We start from the raw sequence: 17,491 nt of genomic DNA, 5'->3' as shown, positions 1-17,491 counted from the left end.
GCAGGGATTCTCTTGAAGAAAAAGAAACTTTCAGCAAAATATTTTGGTATATGCCTAAATCCAATGTATACGTATCAGTCACATCAATCTCCTCAACGAAGATCGCTCTGAAACTCCAAAGTCGGATTGATATCGACCCATTCATTCGCATAAAATCAAATGCGGTAAAAGTTCTGGGAGGTTAGTCTGAACTCTCAGTAACTGGGGATAAAACACTTCCGAAAATAATTTAGTTTCGAATGGAAAAATCTTTTTGGGTCGTATAGATTGACTCAACTCGTAAACGCCAACAATTTAGAGAATCTTTGTATTTTGGGATAGGTGGTCAAGAGAGTAGTATTTTGGGGACTTTTGGCAGTGCTTCCTCGTGAACAAATGCCTCGATATGACTTGAGGGTGAAATAGTCAAATAGATCATTAGAACTACCTCAGTGTTCAATCCTCTCGCCGATGCTTTCCAATCTCGAGATGAACGACATCCTTGTGCAGATCATATCAACGCAAAGCATGTGGTCGTTGCCTAAGCAGATGACCTGATTGGGACCTTTTAGCAACTTGAGGACCGACTTATGTTCATCAAAATGGGAAAACAATTATTCTGAGAGACTGCATGTGAATAAATCCGAGTACAAAGTACCTCGTAGTATCTTATTATTTACTTCTTCGATTCGAGTTCTCACTCTCAGCTTTCCTTTGATTTCAATTTTGGGTTTCCAATTGTAGCTTCATTGAGTGAACCTTCGAGAATATCATTTGATTTTAGCGTCGATATTGCTGCTGGTTTTGTTATTATTTTATTAAAATCAAAAGCATAGAGGGAATTCATCTGCATACTTTAACATTATATTTATTTTTTAAATATTAACTATTTCTTGATAACTTATCGGATTCACTTTGTCAAATAATCAGTCACTAAGTATATTTTTTATTAAGAAAATATATAAATTTAGAAATCTTATCTATAGATATGTCGATGTAGATATGCTGGAAGTTATTTACTTTGTTGGTCTAGTCTGCATTAAGATATATTAAAATAGACATATCCATAAATAATTTAGAAAACAACCCAATTGTTACACATGAACCCATTTGCAGCTCTCGGTGACGCCGATGACGTATAATACACTGTCGTTCCAGACAAAGCTCGAAAAGGTACAGCTTCCCACAGGATATTCAAACTCTGTATTTCTTACGTCATCCACTTTTTTATTCCATCTTTCTTTCATCCCACTTAAACCAACCACATCGTGAGATGAAAAAAGATTGAATTAGAAAGATTTATATACATAACATAGATTCTGGATCAAATGCTGATAAAGCCATTAAAAAAGCCATAGCCCCAGTCGTTCATGGACAAGGGAAAAACTTGAATGCCCACATCAATATTCGCAACAAAGAAGATGAAAGGGATGTGAGAAAGGAATGGGGCAACAAGCCTAACAAAGACATATCCGACCACAGACTTCATGATCGGAGAAGCGGAAATGCAAGAGTTTCTGAGCCTCGCAAAAATGCAGGTGGAGCCGGTGGAATCGGAAACCTCAGAGATGAATTGAATAAGGACAAGATTTTATCGAAGGTCCATGAAACGACCGGAGAAGAAGAAGTCCCCAGAGAACCCGTCATCCCTTCAGTGACCCTTGATTAGTATTATCAAAAACAAGGGACAAGCATTGAGGAGTTTGAGCAAGTGGCGTCCAAAGCTCCCGTCAAGAAAGGAGAGATCAAAGCCGAATGGGTTACAAAAGAGAAACTCACAGTCCTCAAAACGAGGGAAGATCTCTAGATCGAAGATTCCAAAAGAAAAGTTGCTGTGATTAATGCTCCGAGCCACAAAGTCGAAGCTTCACCTGAAGCCGAACTTCTAGGTAAAAATATAGAACATTTATAAAATTAATAAATAATCATAATGTTGAATCAAATGATTTTTCATAATATATTAAGGCTTTACGTCTTCATTAAACGAAACAAAAAGGGCAAGAGATCAACAGGCCCCCACCAATGCGCCGAACAATGATAGGCGAGCTCCCAGACAAGAACAAACCAAAAAAGGAGCCAAGCTAGCATTTACGGATGACGATTTCCCTGCTTTGTGATACAAATCCTCATTTCCTGATTTTTTTTGGATTTTCTTACAAACTATACAAATCATCATAATTCCCATTTAATTTACCTAGAGAAAAATAGTTTAATAAAAAATGTGTCGACACACTATCAAGTCATTTCGAAAGAGATTAATGAATAAGCATAAAATAAATAATACGAACCACCATCCATCGGTGTTTTTAGCAAAAAATATAATATTTTGTATGTGATATATTTTATGGTAAAAGCGAATTTCTTTTATTGATATTTTTTATATTGATACTATAGCTCGTTTATTCTCTCGATATATCCACTCGTTCAATGGGAATAAGTATAACACCTAATAATATTAATAATAATAAAAAATAAAATTAATATTGATATTTTATATCATTTATATTCACTATGATTAGAAGTTGTATATCAAGTCGAATCCTTCACCAATCTAGTCGCTCATTTGGGAGCCTCCCGACCTACCGATTCAGCCAGCAGCAGCCGTCAGAGACCAAATCCTCATCTGCTCCTGAAGATGCGTAGGAGCCCGCCTAACCACAACCAGTTAAGATCATCGCGAGCATCGGGTGCGTGCTGGGTCTCGTATGGTTGGGATTTAACCAATTTGCCAAGAATACACTGGTGCCTCAGGGTGAAGTGGGAGAATAATTCCTCGAAGAGCAAGTGGAAAGCGTTAAACCCAAATGATGATGATATCCACCTCTATCTCTATACAAATTACTATTCAATATATATTTGCTTATTGGTAAGGAAACAAATGAAATGAAAACCCAAAATAGATGGCAGAAAAATAGATTGGGTCAAATTAAATTTATTTATTCTTCAGATTTCTGTTCGTTGTTAAAAGGTTTAAGAACTGAAAGCATTAAACTACCTATCAGCCACTATTTTCATGGCAACAATATATTAATAGAAGCAGTGTCTTTATGAAGTTATTGGTTTTGCGAATCCGACACACAAACTACAACAAGAGTTTTTACTGAAATGTCGTTATCGTTGAATAGTTAAGTAGCTAAATAACTATTGGAACCGATAAAAAATAATAGGAAGATTTTCAAAAACTTAAATATGGTATTAAATATATAGATTAGATATGTGAAATGGAATAAAAAAAATACAATATTATTTAATATTCGATTATTAGATATTCTATATGAACAAACACGAATAGACTATTGAGGTTTAAAAAATAACAGTAACAAATTAGTCTCACAGGCCTTAGTTCTCCAAATATACACTCGAAAATGCCGTCAAGACAAACCCTAAAATAAGGGATTCCAACTCGATCATCAATTAAAAAAACATAGATTTCCATAATAAATCTGCTTTTAAACACAGCAAACTAATTTTCACTCCTAAGGCCGATACAGTCATCCTGAATCAGATAATTAATAGCTAGGATTTTAAATCCTCCCAACGCCCAACTACAGCCAAGATCCAGGAAAGAAGCATCATCCGTTCGGAAGAGTCCATTATTGTTCCTATAAAGTCTAGTCTAGTTGATTCAATGACCATGGCAAGCCACGCCAACCGAAGCATGTGCACTATGTTGACATCGACCAGCGTGAAAAAGGTTCGAAGCGTTAACCATACTGATATTAATCGATTCCTAGATAACCAACACAATAGAGAGCTATCATACGGGCAGGATGACAACAATAGCAGTCAAGATGTTGAGAACAGACACAACAGACCTTGGACTCCAATCCTCACTTCCAAGTCTACGTGCCGCAGATTCACGAACTAGTTGATCCATAATGTAATTGAACGTAAGAAACCATTTACTAATCCATACGGAACCCAAGGAAATTGTTTCCAAATTATCGAAGACTACATGCAGCTAATTAATGAAGATTTCCCCCAACAACCCAAAACTAAATGCGTGGTTCTGGCAAAGAAAACTACCAGAAAATACTTCACTGAATGTGTTAAATAAAAAAAGCGCAACATTTCTCAGGCAAAAGAGGCATGGATGCCAAAGGATTAGAGGCCGAAGAACACCAACACAAGTTATCAGAAGTTGTTTGTTACTTAAACAGTCATAAAAGCTCCTCCCAACAAATTAGCGATTAAGCATATAAGGACAAACATCGAAAAGCAGTGCGGGGTAATGAAAGAATTAAAAGCAATTACTGGACTGCTTTTTCAACGAGGAACTTCCAAAGTTCAGGATCAAATGTATAAAGCAAGAATCAACGATAAGAGTGGTCTTGACTAAAAGTTGGATTGGCGTAAGGTGCTCTGTCCCAAAATATTGACCGGAATGCTCTAGCATAACGAGAAATTGAAAATGATAATTCTAAGCTGCAATACCTTAAAAATGGGTAAGGTTGAAGGGCTCACTCTTTCACCAACCACAGGGCAATTGATGACTACAGAATCAAATACCTAACGATATCTCAAATCTGAACGGGAACACAAATTAAAGTTAGACTCAACTCCGCTTGACATTTGTTCTTTGGTTGATAAATTAAAGTCCTAACCACAAGAAAATAATAATCCACTTTTACACTTCATGTTGATCGACCAGACTGATAATCTAGTTTACGAAGAACTCTTATGTCCAATAAATACCTACGGATTCCGTCACAAATAGGAACAAGTTGTTGAGCCTCTTCTCAGTTATTTGCTTAAAAGATATCTCCTGAACGGGGACTTAGCCAAATCAGTGGAGCAGGTGTGCTCAAACGCTAAATATCTGATGGCAAAAAATTTAGCTTACAGATAGGGACAGAAAACAGGAGAATGGGAGCCGAATTATCGACAGCTGAGGCATTCGTGGGAAAACTTTATCACTGAGATGGCAGGAAAGCAAGTAATGGTGAGCGATGGCGATAATTACATATAAGTTTTGGACTGGTGTCGATGCATCGGCAGTAACACGCTGTTCCTTTCACGAGAATCCACTATGTGGCTGACCATAAATTGCAAAATTACTTAGATTGGATCTGCCCAACTTTCCGAAGAAGTTGAGTTTGTATATTTTAATATCTTCAAATGCATATATATAAGTATATTTTAATAAATTGATATTATTCTCTTTATTTTTTGAAGCATATCATTTTAGTTAAAATAACAGTGACTAATTTAATATTTTTAAACTTCAATAAAAGTAAGATAATTTATATATCTCTATTGGTTAAATAAATTCACAAATTAAACAGATTATTATTTTATATCGAAAGACTTCATCAAAATTTGATTATTTCAGAAGCAAGAAAAGAATGGTAAAAATAACTATAACTCATTAAGAATAAAAAAAAAGGAGATAATATACATAGAGTTCTACATAAATATAAATATATATATCTACAACTATTATGAGGTCAAGCAAAATTAGATATCTTAGAATCTTCGATCACTTCCCATCCTCTGATCTAATTTTACATATTTATCTTTGAACCTTTGGCTTGATTTGGAAGACTGTGGGATGATTTATTCAGCCAACCCTGAACATACTTTTTCTTTGTTTTCTCCATAGGATTATTATTCTCAATCTCAACTGATTTTTGTTTAGAAAGATTGAGATATACGAAAGGCTTCCGCTATTAGGGAATCCAGCAATCTGATATTTTCTTTCCTTTGCATAACAGTCCAAAGGTCATAGGCAACTTCTTTATTGAGGTTGCTTGGACTTTAGCCTCGCCTAACGTGTCGAATACTACAGAGAAAGGCTCAGAGTTTTTCTGAGCTAATTTATGGCCTAGTTTCTTTAGTTCTATTTTTTTATTTAAGAATGAATTTCCAGTATTCTATTTTACAAACGTGGATACACACCTTAGGGTTTTTTAGGTTGATTTTTTACGCAAACTACTGCGTTTTCACCGATCTATATGATTTCTTCGGTATTCGTTATTTACATTCTCGGACTTGATTTCACACTGTTTTTCTTAGTAGATTATGAGGGTTGTCTATTGATGTGATTGGAATTAAATAATTTTTGGAAATCATCGATCCCATGAAATTCAAGGTTCATCTCATCTTTCAATAGAGAAGTCAGAAGAGTCTCTGACATGGGCGTTCGATTGTGGCTGACAGTCCCCAGCCTCCTGTTGGAATCCTGGGCGACGGAGTTCTTAACCGACAGAAATACATTAGAGTCGTTGAAGATATGTTGTGTGTCTTTCTCGGCTAATGACAATCGTTTGAAAGAATTAGAGTACCGCTTGGGATTTGCCGATATATCTGTTCTTGGAGGTTTAAAGACGGACTAGGTCCAAAAATTTCTGGGTTTAAAGGGGTCGTATTTTCTCATTAAAATTTCAGATGAATAATCTATTTCTACAAAGTTTAAAGATGAGATAAATAGAAAATTCTTAAAAAAAAGTAGTGTTTACAAAAAAAATATAATAGAAGTGATTAAATAATTTTAATGTAAAACATCAGAGTTGCAAAATAAGATTGCGAACACAAGCCTCCATTAAGTAAAAATATTGAATCTATTTTTTATTTTTTGTTTAAAATTATAATTATTTTCTTAGAAAAATGTAGAACATAAATGAAAGATATTGAAATAATTTAAACCAATAGTTTAGTTTTGTTCTATATATATATATTGATTATTGTTTATTCTTAAATAAAGTCATTATAATATTTGATTTGAATTGACTAAGTGATATTTGCTCTATATCTGTATAAAAAATGACAAAGAAAGGTAGAAAAAAAGTATTGGTATTCTTTGGATCAAATATATGATAGTCTATTGAGTTCTGCTTTTTGGGCTCTAAAAACTTTCTGTTTGTGGGCGACGTTAGGATGGTCATTTCTCAAAAAGTCTGTCACGAATGTTTGATCTTGAATATCCTTGGTACCCGTGGTCTTTATCTCCCTTTTTTGTTTGTATTCCGTTCTTCTCGACATATTTTCTAGAGTATGCCTTTCTCAAACTTTACTTGTTGTCCATATTGTGATGATGCTTGAAATTATGAGATAATTATAAAAGATTTTATTAAATTAATTATTGTTTGAGTGATTCTGGTAAGCTTTTTAAAAGTATTAATAAAAAGAAAACAGTCAGAAATTAATAATATATATTAAAATGTACATTGTTTTTTCATATGCTCTGTTCTGTTCAAATCTTTTTTACCAGAGAAATCATCGTATTTAAAAAATTATATCAACATATATTTTACACTATATATATATATATATTCATGTTCTAATTATGGATTTTTTGTCAATCAAGGAGAGCAGGATTGACCAAGCGTATTTCGCTTCCGTAAAGTATTCTAAACAACCAGTGCATCTTCTCATAGATAAAGATCTTCAGAATTAAAGAAAACCTAGCAAAATAGAGCCATACTCCCTGATAGCAGTTTCTCAAGGCGTAGTCTGTATACATAAAGAGGCGAAGTCTGGCCTCTCCTCCTAGGGTGGTGTTGTGTGCCGCAACTAAGTTAGTCGCCCTGATTATGAACATAAGTTCTGGGGGTAAGTCTTGTAAAAGCTTATTGATGTTATCAAAGTTAGCCAAATCTCTTTAACGAAGATATTTTCGTTCTTCGGGAGTGATTGGTGCACCCAAAGGTTTGGTTGTTGATGAAGTCCGGTATAGGAATATCAGGGGCAAAACTCAGTATGTTTATCGAGTCCCATTTTGTGCGATACCCTCATCGTTTCGGCGTTATTGAAAGATATCAACGATATCCATAGTTTGCTAAAATCTTTGATAAAAGGAAGGCTGATTTGACGGTATAACCCATGGTCGAGCAACACTATTTGTGGCTATGATTTGCCTTTTCTGTTTGTGACCTTGCGGACAAGGATATTGCCAGGATGAGCGTCACAATGGATATGCCCATATTTAAATATCATTTTGGCAAAAATATTCATTAATTTGCTTGCTGCGAGCTTCGGGTCAAGACCCATTTCTTATATCCCTTTCTTATCGTTAATTTTGGCCCCTCGGATGAATTACATCACCAAAACCCTATCACTTGACATTTTGTCGTAATACTTCGGGATGTAGAGATCCTTAATCTCGTTTCCTTTTTGATCCTCCTTGAATAACTATTCAGTCCGTAGGGCATTTTTTAACTAAATTCTAAAATCCAGTTCTTCGACAAGCGTGTCAGCCCAAGTTCTATAGAGTTTAACAAAATCGAAATCGCTCGAATGGTTCCTTTCCAGGAGATAGTTGCATAGTTCAGTGATTTTTTGGAGAATGTACAAGTCAAACTTCGACTCCTGCCTAAGGAAAGGATACTGAATCTTCACTGCTACCTCCTCGCCTGTGTGCAATTTGGCTCTGTGCACCTGCGCCAAGGACGCTGCCGCTATGGCCTTTTCGTCGAACTAGGAGAATAATGATTATATTGGGCTATTTAAATCCTCTTCGAGTACTATTTTGATCTAGTCATACGGAAGGGTAGGTGCTGAATCTTGCAAAACTGAGAGAATTTCAGTAAATTATCGAGGGACAACTTTTTCAAGGTTTCCCAAGTATTGGCCAAGTTTAAGGTAGATTCCTTTGTTGATTTACGACAAATGTAGTATCCTGTTTGCCACCCTATAGTGAATCTAATCAAAGCCGAAAAAAATGGGTTAGGGAAAAAAACATATTATGCGATTCAAGAGTGTTGTGGATTGGGTTGTTTACTTCTGATCTTTTTTTGTGGTATTAGTCTGTATTGTATTCAATCAAGCCAAGTTCGTTAGTGTAATCGTTAATTGATTGGGCAAGGATCCATCCCGCCCTGGCCGTATTGCTTAGTGATTTAGCCACTCCATTAATATCCTGGGAAAGTTGAGTTTTCGAGAAGAAATAATATCCTGTGAATGATGAGACGAAGCCAACAAAGAAAAATCTTCGATTCATATGTTAATATAATAATTGGGAGGAGACTCTCTTTTGTTTTTGTGTTCTGTGTCTTATTTTGAAAACAATTTTACAATTGTTTTTTATATATAAAAGTTGATTAGACAAAAAAAGGAAATCAAAATTAATACCCTAAATATAATTTTATTAAAATTTTATACTATCAAATCTGTATCATAGTTTAAAGTGAGTTGAATATCTTATAATTTGGTTGATCTGACTAAAAAAAATATATATAGAGATACAAACTAAAATATGAAGCATAACTTCTTTTTATAAAATATATATATATAAAACATGACTCTTATTCGATTTAAATAAAATCATTGGATTATGCTCAGTTGGGTGATAATGATTTTTTGAGAGCATATTTAAAATGCTCCTCGCTAATGACGCTGTCTTTAATCAGATTGAGCTATTCTTTGGCTTCGATCATTCTTCTCTTCACAAAGAAACACTTCGATAGCCACGTGCAGAAGATGAGGACACTGAGTGCCATGCCCCCGTACGCCAAATACTTGTCATAATTGTGTTAGGAATCGAATTCCATGTAAATAAGATAGCCGTGGCTACCCATCTGAGCTAGAGAAAGCAAAATGTCCTACATTATTAAATTAAAAATAAGAATGATTATATTTTAAATAAGTATAACAAATAATGTTATCAGATAGATATATATAATGTTTCAATTGTGTGCTTTTTAACAGAAAAGAAAGTCTTTTGCTTACAATATAATAAGTATCCGGAAAAGAGATTCTCGATAGAAATGAAGAGCATTTAGTTCAATGATACTGGCTGCCACTGTTGCTAGATCCTAACTACAAATATAAGACTCAAACAATCATATTATACATTCAATTATTAAACAAAAAGTCATATATTAATAATCAGATTGTTATTTGTTTGGTTATTTCATACAGCTGCGAGAGAATAAGTGAAGCCCAACTTGAAGGTAGTCAGGGGAACGAAAATGACGGTGCCATCGATGGCAAGGAGGAGTACGTCGAGAAGGATGATGATCCATACTCTCTTCCTGGCTTTTCTGATGGCTACTTCGAAGTCATAGTTTTATTTATCTGAAGTCAGGTCGGATTACTCTAAAGTCTCTGATTTCTTTTTATCGGATCGCATCAGGATATTTGACTGAGTATATTTTATTTTTTTTATTAAAAAATATTTGACAATCTATTATACAAGATATTAAATAATCTATAATGTCATAAATCCTGGTTGATACTAACTACGTAGAAAGCCAAAAAAAAAGATATAATCAAAACATCTGAAGAAATGTTATATAGATATGTATCTATGATAGAATATACGAATACGAATGTTTAAATCCAATATTTTAATTGATTTTTTTTCCATTGATTCTGCTAAATTTCATAAAAAATTCATCTATCTATATTTAAAAAAAAAAATAGTTTCAAACAATAACAAAAACAAAAACAGAGTTATCAGGTCGCACTCTGCATAATATAATACACCCCCCACCTTTTATACACTCAACGCATCAATGAGTACGCAGTATAAGAATGCATACCCTAAAAAGGATTCATCTTCAAATCCAGACCGCCGTTCGAGGAGATGCCGAACCGATCAATAATCACCAATGAAATTGACTACGAGACCTGCACAAACGAGATTAAAACATCCAAATACAATGCATTCAACTTCATTCCAAAGAATCTCTTCTACCAGTTCTCCAAAGTAGCCAACATTTATTTCCTAATGATCGGCGTCATGCAGATGATCCCAGAAATCAGTATTAGTGGAGGCATGCCCGTCATCTTTATGCCTCTAACCCTCGTCGTGGTGGTGAGCGCCGTCAAAGACATCTTCGAGGACCTGAAGAGGAAGGCTTCAGATATTGAGTTAAATAACAAATAGGCCCATGTGCTCACGAACGACGGAGGTTATATCAGCATACCATGGAGCCAACTTAGAATCGGGATGGTGGTAAAAGTGAAGCAGAATTAGCAGATCCCAATCGATATGATCTTATTGCAGAGTAGCGAAGAAAAGAGGAACTGCTATATCGAGACAAAGAACTTGGACGGCGAAACAAACCTCAAATTCAAGTCGACTCAGTATGATGTGGGGTGTTTTTGAGAAGAAGACCGACATGCAAACACTCAGAGAACGGGTGGAGTTCCAATACGAAAGGCCAAATCCTTACATTCATACCTTCTCCGGAAAGTGCACTATTAATTCTAAGACGGTCGGCCTAGATAACAATAATATTATTTTGCGTGGTTGTACTCTGCGGATAACGAGGTATGTCACCGGAGTAGCTATATATAGTGGATACGATACCAAAATAATGCTGAATAGCAACAAGACCAGACAGAAGAAATCGAGGCTCTAATTTAAGATGGGCATCATTGTGGCAGCGATCTTCTTCACCCAGATGGGACTTACCCTTTTATCGGCCCTCATGGCAGCGAGTTGGTCGAACTCCTTTCTAAACCTCCACGATTACCTCAACACGAATGTTCAATTTCTCTACAAAAACGAGATCTTCACCAAGTGGGGAAGCTGGGTGCTGCTCTTTACGAACTTCGTCCCGATTTCGCTCATTGTTTCTTTGGAAATGGTAAAGTTTATCCAGGGGATTTACATCAGCAAATTTCGGTTCGCGACCCAAAGATCTTCAGAAATCGTGGTTCAGTCATCCAATCTTAACGAGGAACTGGGCAGATCCAGCATTTCTTCTCTGACAAGACCGGTACCCTGACTTGCAATTATATGAGTTTCAAATATATGGTAGTCGATGGAAGATGGAATGACTTACGGAGGAGATTAGTCTCGTATCAACAAATCTGACTTTCCATAAGTGACCAATGTCGAGTTTAATGATATCGATTTTATGAACAAGCTGCGGAAAGATACGGTAAGCGAAAAGGTAGTTGACTACATCTTGAGTCTGGCTCTATGCCATTCTGTGATCGTAGAGCAGGACAGTGATGGTCGAGTGGCCTACAACGCTTCCTCGCCTGACGAACTAGCGTTTATAAACTTTGCTAAGTTTTGCGGATACGAGTACAAAGGCCTGAATAAATAAAACGAGCACGTAATCGTTTGGAAGAATCAGGAATTGCGGTACAAACAGCTCCACGTGATCGAGTTCAACAGTGACCGCAAGAGGATGAGTGTTATACTAGAAAAAGAAGGTCGAATTTTCCTATTCTGCAAAGGAGCTGACAATAAGATTATCGAGAGGCTGAAGGAACCGGCGGCTGCAGTTGTGGAGGAAACCAACCAGAAACTGGAGGAGTTCAGCGTGGTCGGACTCAGGACACTGCTATTCGCCAAGAAGGAAATAAAGAAATAGTTTTATTAAAAATGGGCACAGCTTTACGTAAACGCGTTAACAAAGTTGGAGACCGTCGAGGAGGCAGAAAAGAACAGACTTAAATCGGAAATGTAGCTTAAGAAGATTAAAAAGAAATCTACGTTGTTGGAGAATGTCGACATGGAGAAAATGGGAGGAATGCTCAAGCTGTCCAGCATCGGCAAAGCCATCATTGATGACAAAGAGTAGGAGAACAACGAGGAGCAAAAACTAAATGATGAACTACCAATACTCACTGATAATCTGATATTGACCGGGAACCAGAAACTCTTTATAAAGCAGCACCGAGAGCAGGCTCTGGAAACAAACATGACAGCCACAGAACTAGAAGAGGCTATAGAAAAAGAACTCATACTAGTTGGTGCATCAGCAATCTAGGACAAACTACAAGATAACGTCAAGTAGACCATCCAGAGTTTAAGAAAGGCAGGGATTATGGTGTGGATGCTTACTGGCGATAAGAAAGAAACAGCCATCAATATCGGCTATTCCTGCGGCCTCATAGATGAAGATATGGCCAAACTTATATTCACAAACACAGTGGCACAGACAATGGAGGAGAGGAGCAAATACAAACGAGAAGTTTGTCTCGTTGTTACAGGCGAACAGCTTCTCGCAACTCAAAACTAAGACCCCAAGGATATGCTGGCCTTGATTAAGTAATGTAAATCAGTTATTGCCTGTCGAGTCACCCCAAAACAGAAACAAGAACTCGTCTCATTGCTTAGAAAATCCAAACACACCACCTGTGCTATTGGAGACGGGGCCAACGATGTCAACATGATAAATATGGCCCATGTTGGTATAGGTATCAAGGGTGTCGAAGGAGCCCAAGCCGCCCAATGCTCTGACTACGCGATTTCAGAATTCCAAATGGTAAGTGAGTTACTACTCTATCACGGTAGATAGTCTTACCGAAAGAATTCTCGCCTCATCCTTTTCAACTTCTATAAGAACATGATTCTGGTGCTTCCACAATTTTGGTTCGGAATGAACAACGGATTCTCGAGTGCCAGCATGTTTGACCCCTGGATCTATCAGCTATACAACGTAGTATATACCAGTCTGCCTATTATTGTCTATGCCATCTTCGATGAGGAGTTCTCTCCAGCTTATTCGGTGCTGAATCCAGCACTGTATAAGCCAGGAATTAGCAACGAGAATTTCAACTTCATCGAGTGCATGAAATGGTTCGTGAGTCCTGCGATTCAAGCCTTTTTCATAGAGGAGTTGACCTTCAGGATTTATTAAGGGACTGTGACACAGCATGGCCAGATGATGTACTTCGCGTCGACTGGAATGGTGATCTTTGCGATAAGCGTCATTATCTGTAACATCAAGGTATTGCTACTGTCCTTTGAGCATTCTTTGGGATCAGTAGGCGCAGTGATATTAAGTATCGTCGTATTCTACACAACTTACTACTGGACGGAACTCGTCTTCTTTCAAAGTTCGATCTCGAACACCCTGGAGAACCAGTTGTCCTGCCCGACCTACTATGCAGTGGTTGCAGCTGTATGCGGGTTAATGATCGTGTCCGAACTTGCGCTAGTACGGCTGAGTAGGCTGGGAAACTTGGGGAACAATCTTCCCAGAAATGTTGCTATTGACATAGAGATGCCGTTGATGAAAAAACAATAGAGTGGGGCAATAGAAAATAACTTGAGCAACTTTTGAATATAAGAATAAATTATCTAGATATGTATGTAACTAAAATATTTGTTAAAATTAAGTCAAAAATAGATACAATATTAAGTACACTCAACATATTAATCTAATATAAAGACGTATCATTCAGATGTTCATTATCTAGGTCGGTTGTACTGCTGCTGCTGTGGTTGGTATGGATACTGCTGGTATTGGTAAGGTGGTTGTTGTTGCTGTTGTTGTTGGTACTGAGGATTCGGATTTTGCTGGTACTGCTGGTGTTGTTGGTATTGTTGGTTGGGATATTGCTGGTGATGCTGGTATGGTCGATGCTGATATTGGCGCTGATAATGGTTATTATTATTATTGTAGCGTTGCTGGGGATAGTATCTGCCTTTCTCACGACTTCTGCTCCTAGGATTTGATTCTTCCGAAGCACTTCGACTTTGGGATCGATGTTGGTTTTTGGGCTGTTCGTTCCTCTGGTACCTGTTTCGATATCCTCGATCATTCCGGTAGTAGTCGCCTCCTCCCCTGTCATTCCTGAACTCTCTATGTTGGTAATTTCCTCCTCTCTCTCCATATCTTCTAATATTTTGTGACTATCTTTCCGGCTCGTACCGTTCCTCTCGTGTCGACAAGTTTTGGAGAGGCTGATAAGAGTTATTGCTGCTTTGCCGAGAAAGAGTTGTTTTTAATGTTGGGTTTCTTTGGTAGTACTATTGTTGAAGATTAGCTGGGGGCTTCGATATTATTTTATCTAAATTTTATTATTTAAACAATAATGTAAAGAGGGGTTGGTTAGATTATATATTTTTATTTTAGGAGATGTTACCTAATAATGAAATTATTTTTTCTCCGTTGAAGCTACTTCGGTCAGTGTTGAATACATATTTCTAATCAACCTCACACTCCGCCAAAGTAGTCCCTTCTAACAGTTTGACTTGATGCGACTTTCCCGAGGCTTCCATAAAATACTGGCATTCCACCTTATTATCGTTGAGAGATTACCATGAGTTTTCAAATGGACTGTTAATCCGACTCCCAATCACAAGAGTTTTCTGCTTAATTATCTTTATCATCCCTTCCAATCCCGAGTCCCCCTGAGTGATGCTGAACTCATCCGCCTCTTCTGTTCTCAGTCTGCTGGTAATTGTTCTCATCCTGGAGTTATTCTATACAAAATAAACCAAGTTTCTCCCTAGCCTGTTTCTGATCTTTTAATCTTCCGTGAGTAATTCCTCGTAGTCTCCCATAGCTTCGATGAGTCTGTCCTCCTCAATGAATGGCAAGAGCACTTCTCCCAGCCAGGTAAATCTTTTCCCCAAAATGTCGATTAAGAAGTTATCTGGATAATAATCCGCGATCGGGGATAAGACGTCCGTCATTAATGGCTGCAATGATTTTGGGAGCGATCCACTGGTTCGTGGGGGGAATACTGCCATTAACTGCTCGAAAGGCCGGAATGGTCTGCTGAGATCAAAGGGTTTGATTTCGACGAGGGACAGGTCAATATCACTCGCGAAGGGGGCGTAATGGAACGGATAGAACCAAGACCAACTGGAAACTCCTTTGTAGTAATATAGGCTAATCCAGGAAAGTGCTTCGATATAGGCCTGACTGATCTTGGCTCTGAATTCGATGAAGTCTGAAGGAGCGATTCGGAATTTTTCGGAGTAGTATTTCTCTTTGTAGTTAAAGAGTTTATGGTTAAACTCGGAATACGTTGAATCAACGGCTCTTTCTGAAGTCGTGATTTATTTGATTTACTACTTGAATCTCTTCAATGGATCTGCCAGAAGTTGTTATGCTTGAACCTTCGGATCGTTTTCCTTCTTCTCGTTTCCTAAATTTCGTATATTGTCTCTGTTTCGATAAATACTTTCTTTTCTCACGGCCTCATCGATCAGTCGATCTTCTGCATTTCCCAGCTATTCAAGAAATATTCCTAGAGCATTGTAGTTAAGGATTCCTGCGTCCGTCAGATACCCTCCCATTTTGTACAGTAGGTTTTTATAGATGTAGAGTAATGCGTCGATGCCTCCTTCGCGAATGTTCAGACTCGGCAGATGAGGAAGGAAGTCGTTGCCCACGAAGAAGCACATAAAGATGAAATCATCAATTACCCGTTCCAGGTCATAGCCAAAAGGAATGACCGAGTCTTTAAACATGAAATGGATCTGGTCGCGGATCAGCAAGAGACTGATGAACTGGAAGTCGACCTGCACAGCTTATACAGGAGCCGAGGCATCGCCTGTATTTGCTTTACAGCTCATAAAAAAATGTCCGGTGCCGCGACAAATCGTACATCTTTTTTGATCCTGCGGGACAATCGTCTCTCTGAGGATGTAGAAGTTTGGCTCATGGGTCATGAGACCCAACATGATAAGATCGGCATCTGCTCCGTAAATACAGTGTGACTGGTTGGCTGGGTATTATTCGCAGGCGCGCTGTTGGCGGATAAACTGCATCACTTTGTGCTCTCCCTCTCCAGGGCAGTTGGAGTCAGAAAAAACGACGACAAGACCTTCCCAAAGAGGGTGTGTATTGAGCCTGATATGAATGTAATAGTTTAGTGCAGTTGAAATATCACTCAGAAACTGAGTGCCTGGAGTGATGACGTTCGAATCAAAAGATCGCCGATTGACATAATCATCGATTTCCTGACTCGAGATACCTCGCTGTTCATAGAGATCCTTAAGTTCTTTCTTTTTTTGTTGAACAAACAGTGACTCTTGGGCGGCTCTGAATCGCCTCGATCTCTGCTGGTTCATTTTTGCTCTCGGAGCCACTCCATCGATGGCGAGGTACAGGAGTTTCTTGGGTCTGACTATGTTGATGACCTTATCTATATACTAGAAGATATTGTTGCATTGCTCTTCGAAGTTGGTGGGAGGCTTGATATTGTCTGACTGGGGGTTGCATGCGGGGTGGATGAGCCCGTTCATATCAATGTAGAAATTGTCGATGTACGGGTTGCTGGACGGCGCCTCTTGCGAGAGTGGCTCTTTGCAGTCGATGACAATTTTCGGATTTCGCATCGTCAGCCATCGAAAGAATGTGGGGATTCCCATTTGTAGATGATTTTAGTTTGTGTATTTTCGAGTTTGTTAATTTTGCCAATTTTAAACTATTATAAAAATATGAAAAAAGCTTAAGATCCAATATTGATATTTTTTTGTTGTTGTAGACCTTTTAATATTTTATACACATTTTAAAGAAAGAGGTAGATTAATATATATATAAAAAATAGAAGCTATATATATATATAATTTTATAAAATTTACATTAGTGAAAAGGATAGAAGTTTAACGAGAAAGGATCCCTTAATACATATATATTAAAATATGGCGTGTAATTTCAAAAATATATATATTTTTACTACTACCTATAATATTGAATCAAAATAAATTTTGCTAAAAATACATCAAGATTTAAAAAAGAACAATTATTTTTAAAAATGAATACCAAATATGACCTCATCACAAACAAGATAGACCACCAACGTGCTATAAATGTTGGGAGGTTTCTTTTCAATAAGTACGATTTTGATAGGAAAGGGTCCCTCGATT

The 17,491-nt window shown here is 37.3% G+C and overlaps 1 protein-coding gene, 1 long non-coding RNA gene and 2 pseudogenes across 2 annotated transcripts; 1 reads left to right on the top strand and 3 right to left on the bottom strand.

Moving 5' to 3' along the window:
* The first annotated feature begins 1,010 nt into the window (after nucleotides 1-1,010).
* On the top strand, nucleotides 1,011-2,172 carry LOC148298192 (uncharacterized). The gene is made up of 3 exons (XR_015839214.1): nucleotides 1,011-1,152; nucleotides 1,296-1,868; nucleotides 1,945-2,172. It is a non-coding gene; the product is annotated as an uncharacterized LOC148298192 (long non-coding RNA).
* Nucleotides 2,173-2,558: 386 nt separating this feature from the next.
* On the bottom strand, nucleotides 2,559-9,416 carry LOC148298191 (aarF domain-containing kinase 1-like; annotated as a pseudogene).
* A 4,598-nt stretch (nucleotides 9,417-14,014) lies between these two features.
* On the bottom strand, nucleotides 14,015-15,000 carry LOC148298190 (uncharacterized). The gene is made up of 2 exons (XM_088277056.1): nucleotides 14,755-15,000; nucleotides 14,015-14,679 (listed from the first exon to the last, which is right to left on the bottom strand). Exon 2 carries the CDS (start codon nucleotides 14,500-14,502, stop codon nucleotides 14,047-14,049), a length of 456 nt encoding a protein of 151 aa, XP_088133182.1. The 5' UTR covers nucleotides 14,503-14,679; nucleotides 14,755-15,000; the 3' UTR covers nucleotides 14,015-14,046.
* A 139-nt stretch (nucleotides 15,001-15,139) lies between these two features.
* Nucleotides 15,140-16,960, bottom strand: LOC148298189 (5'-3' exoribonuclease 2 pseudogene; annotated as a pseudogene).
* Nucleotides 16,961-17,491: the final 531 nt, after the last annotated feature.

Source organism: Brachycentrus maculatus, unplaced genomic scaffold, assembly GCF_059751285.1.
Source record: "Brachycentrus maculatus isolate JH-2025_06_01 unplaced genomic scaffold, ASM5975128v1 h1tg002389l, whole genome shotgun sequence".
In the NCBI taxonomy this organism is placed as follows: domain Eukaryota; kingdom Metazoa; phylum Arthropoda; class Insecta; order Trichoptera; family Brachycentridae; genus Brachycentrus; species Brachycentrus maculatus.
This window is presented reverse-complemented; position numbering and strand designations above follow the sequence as displayed.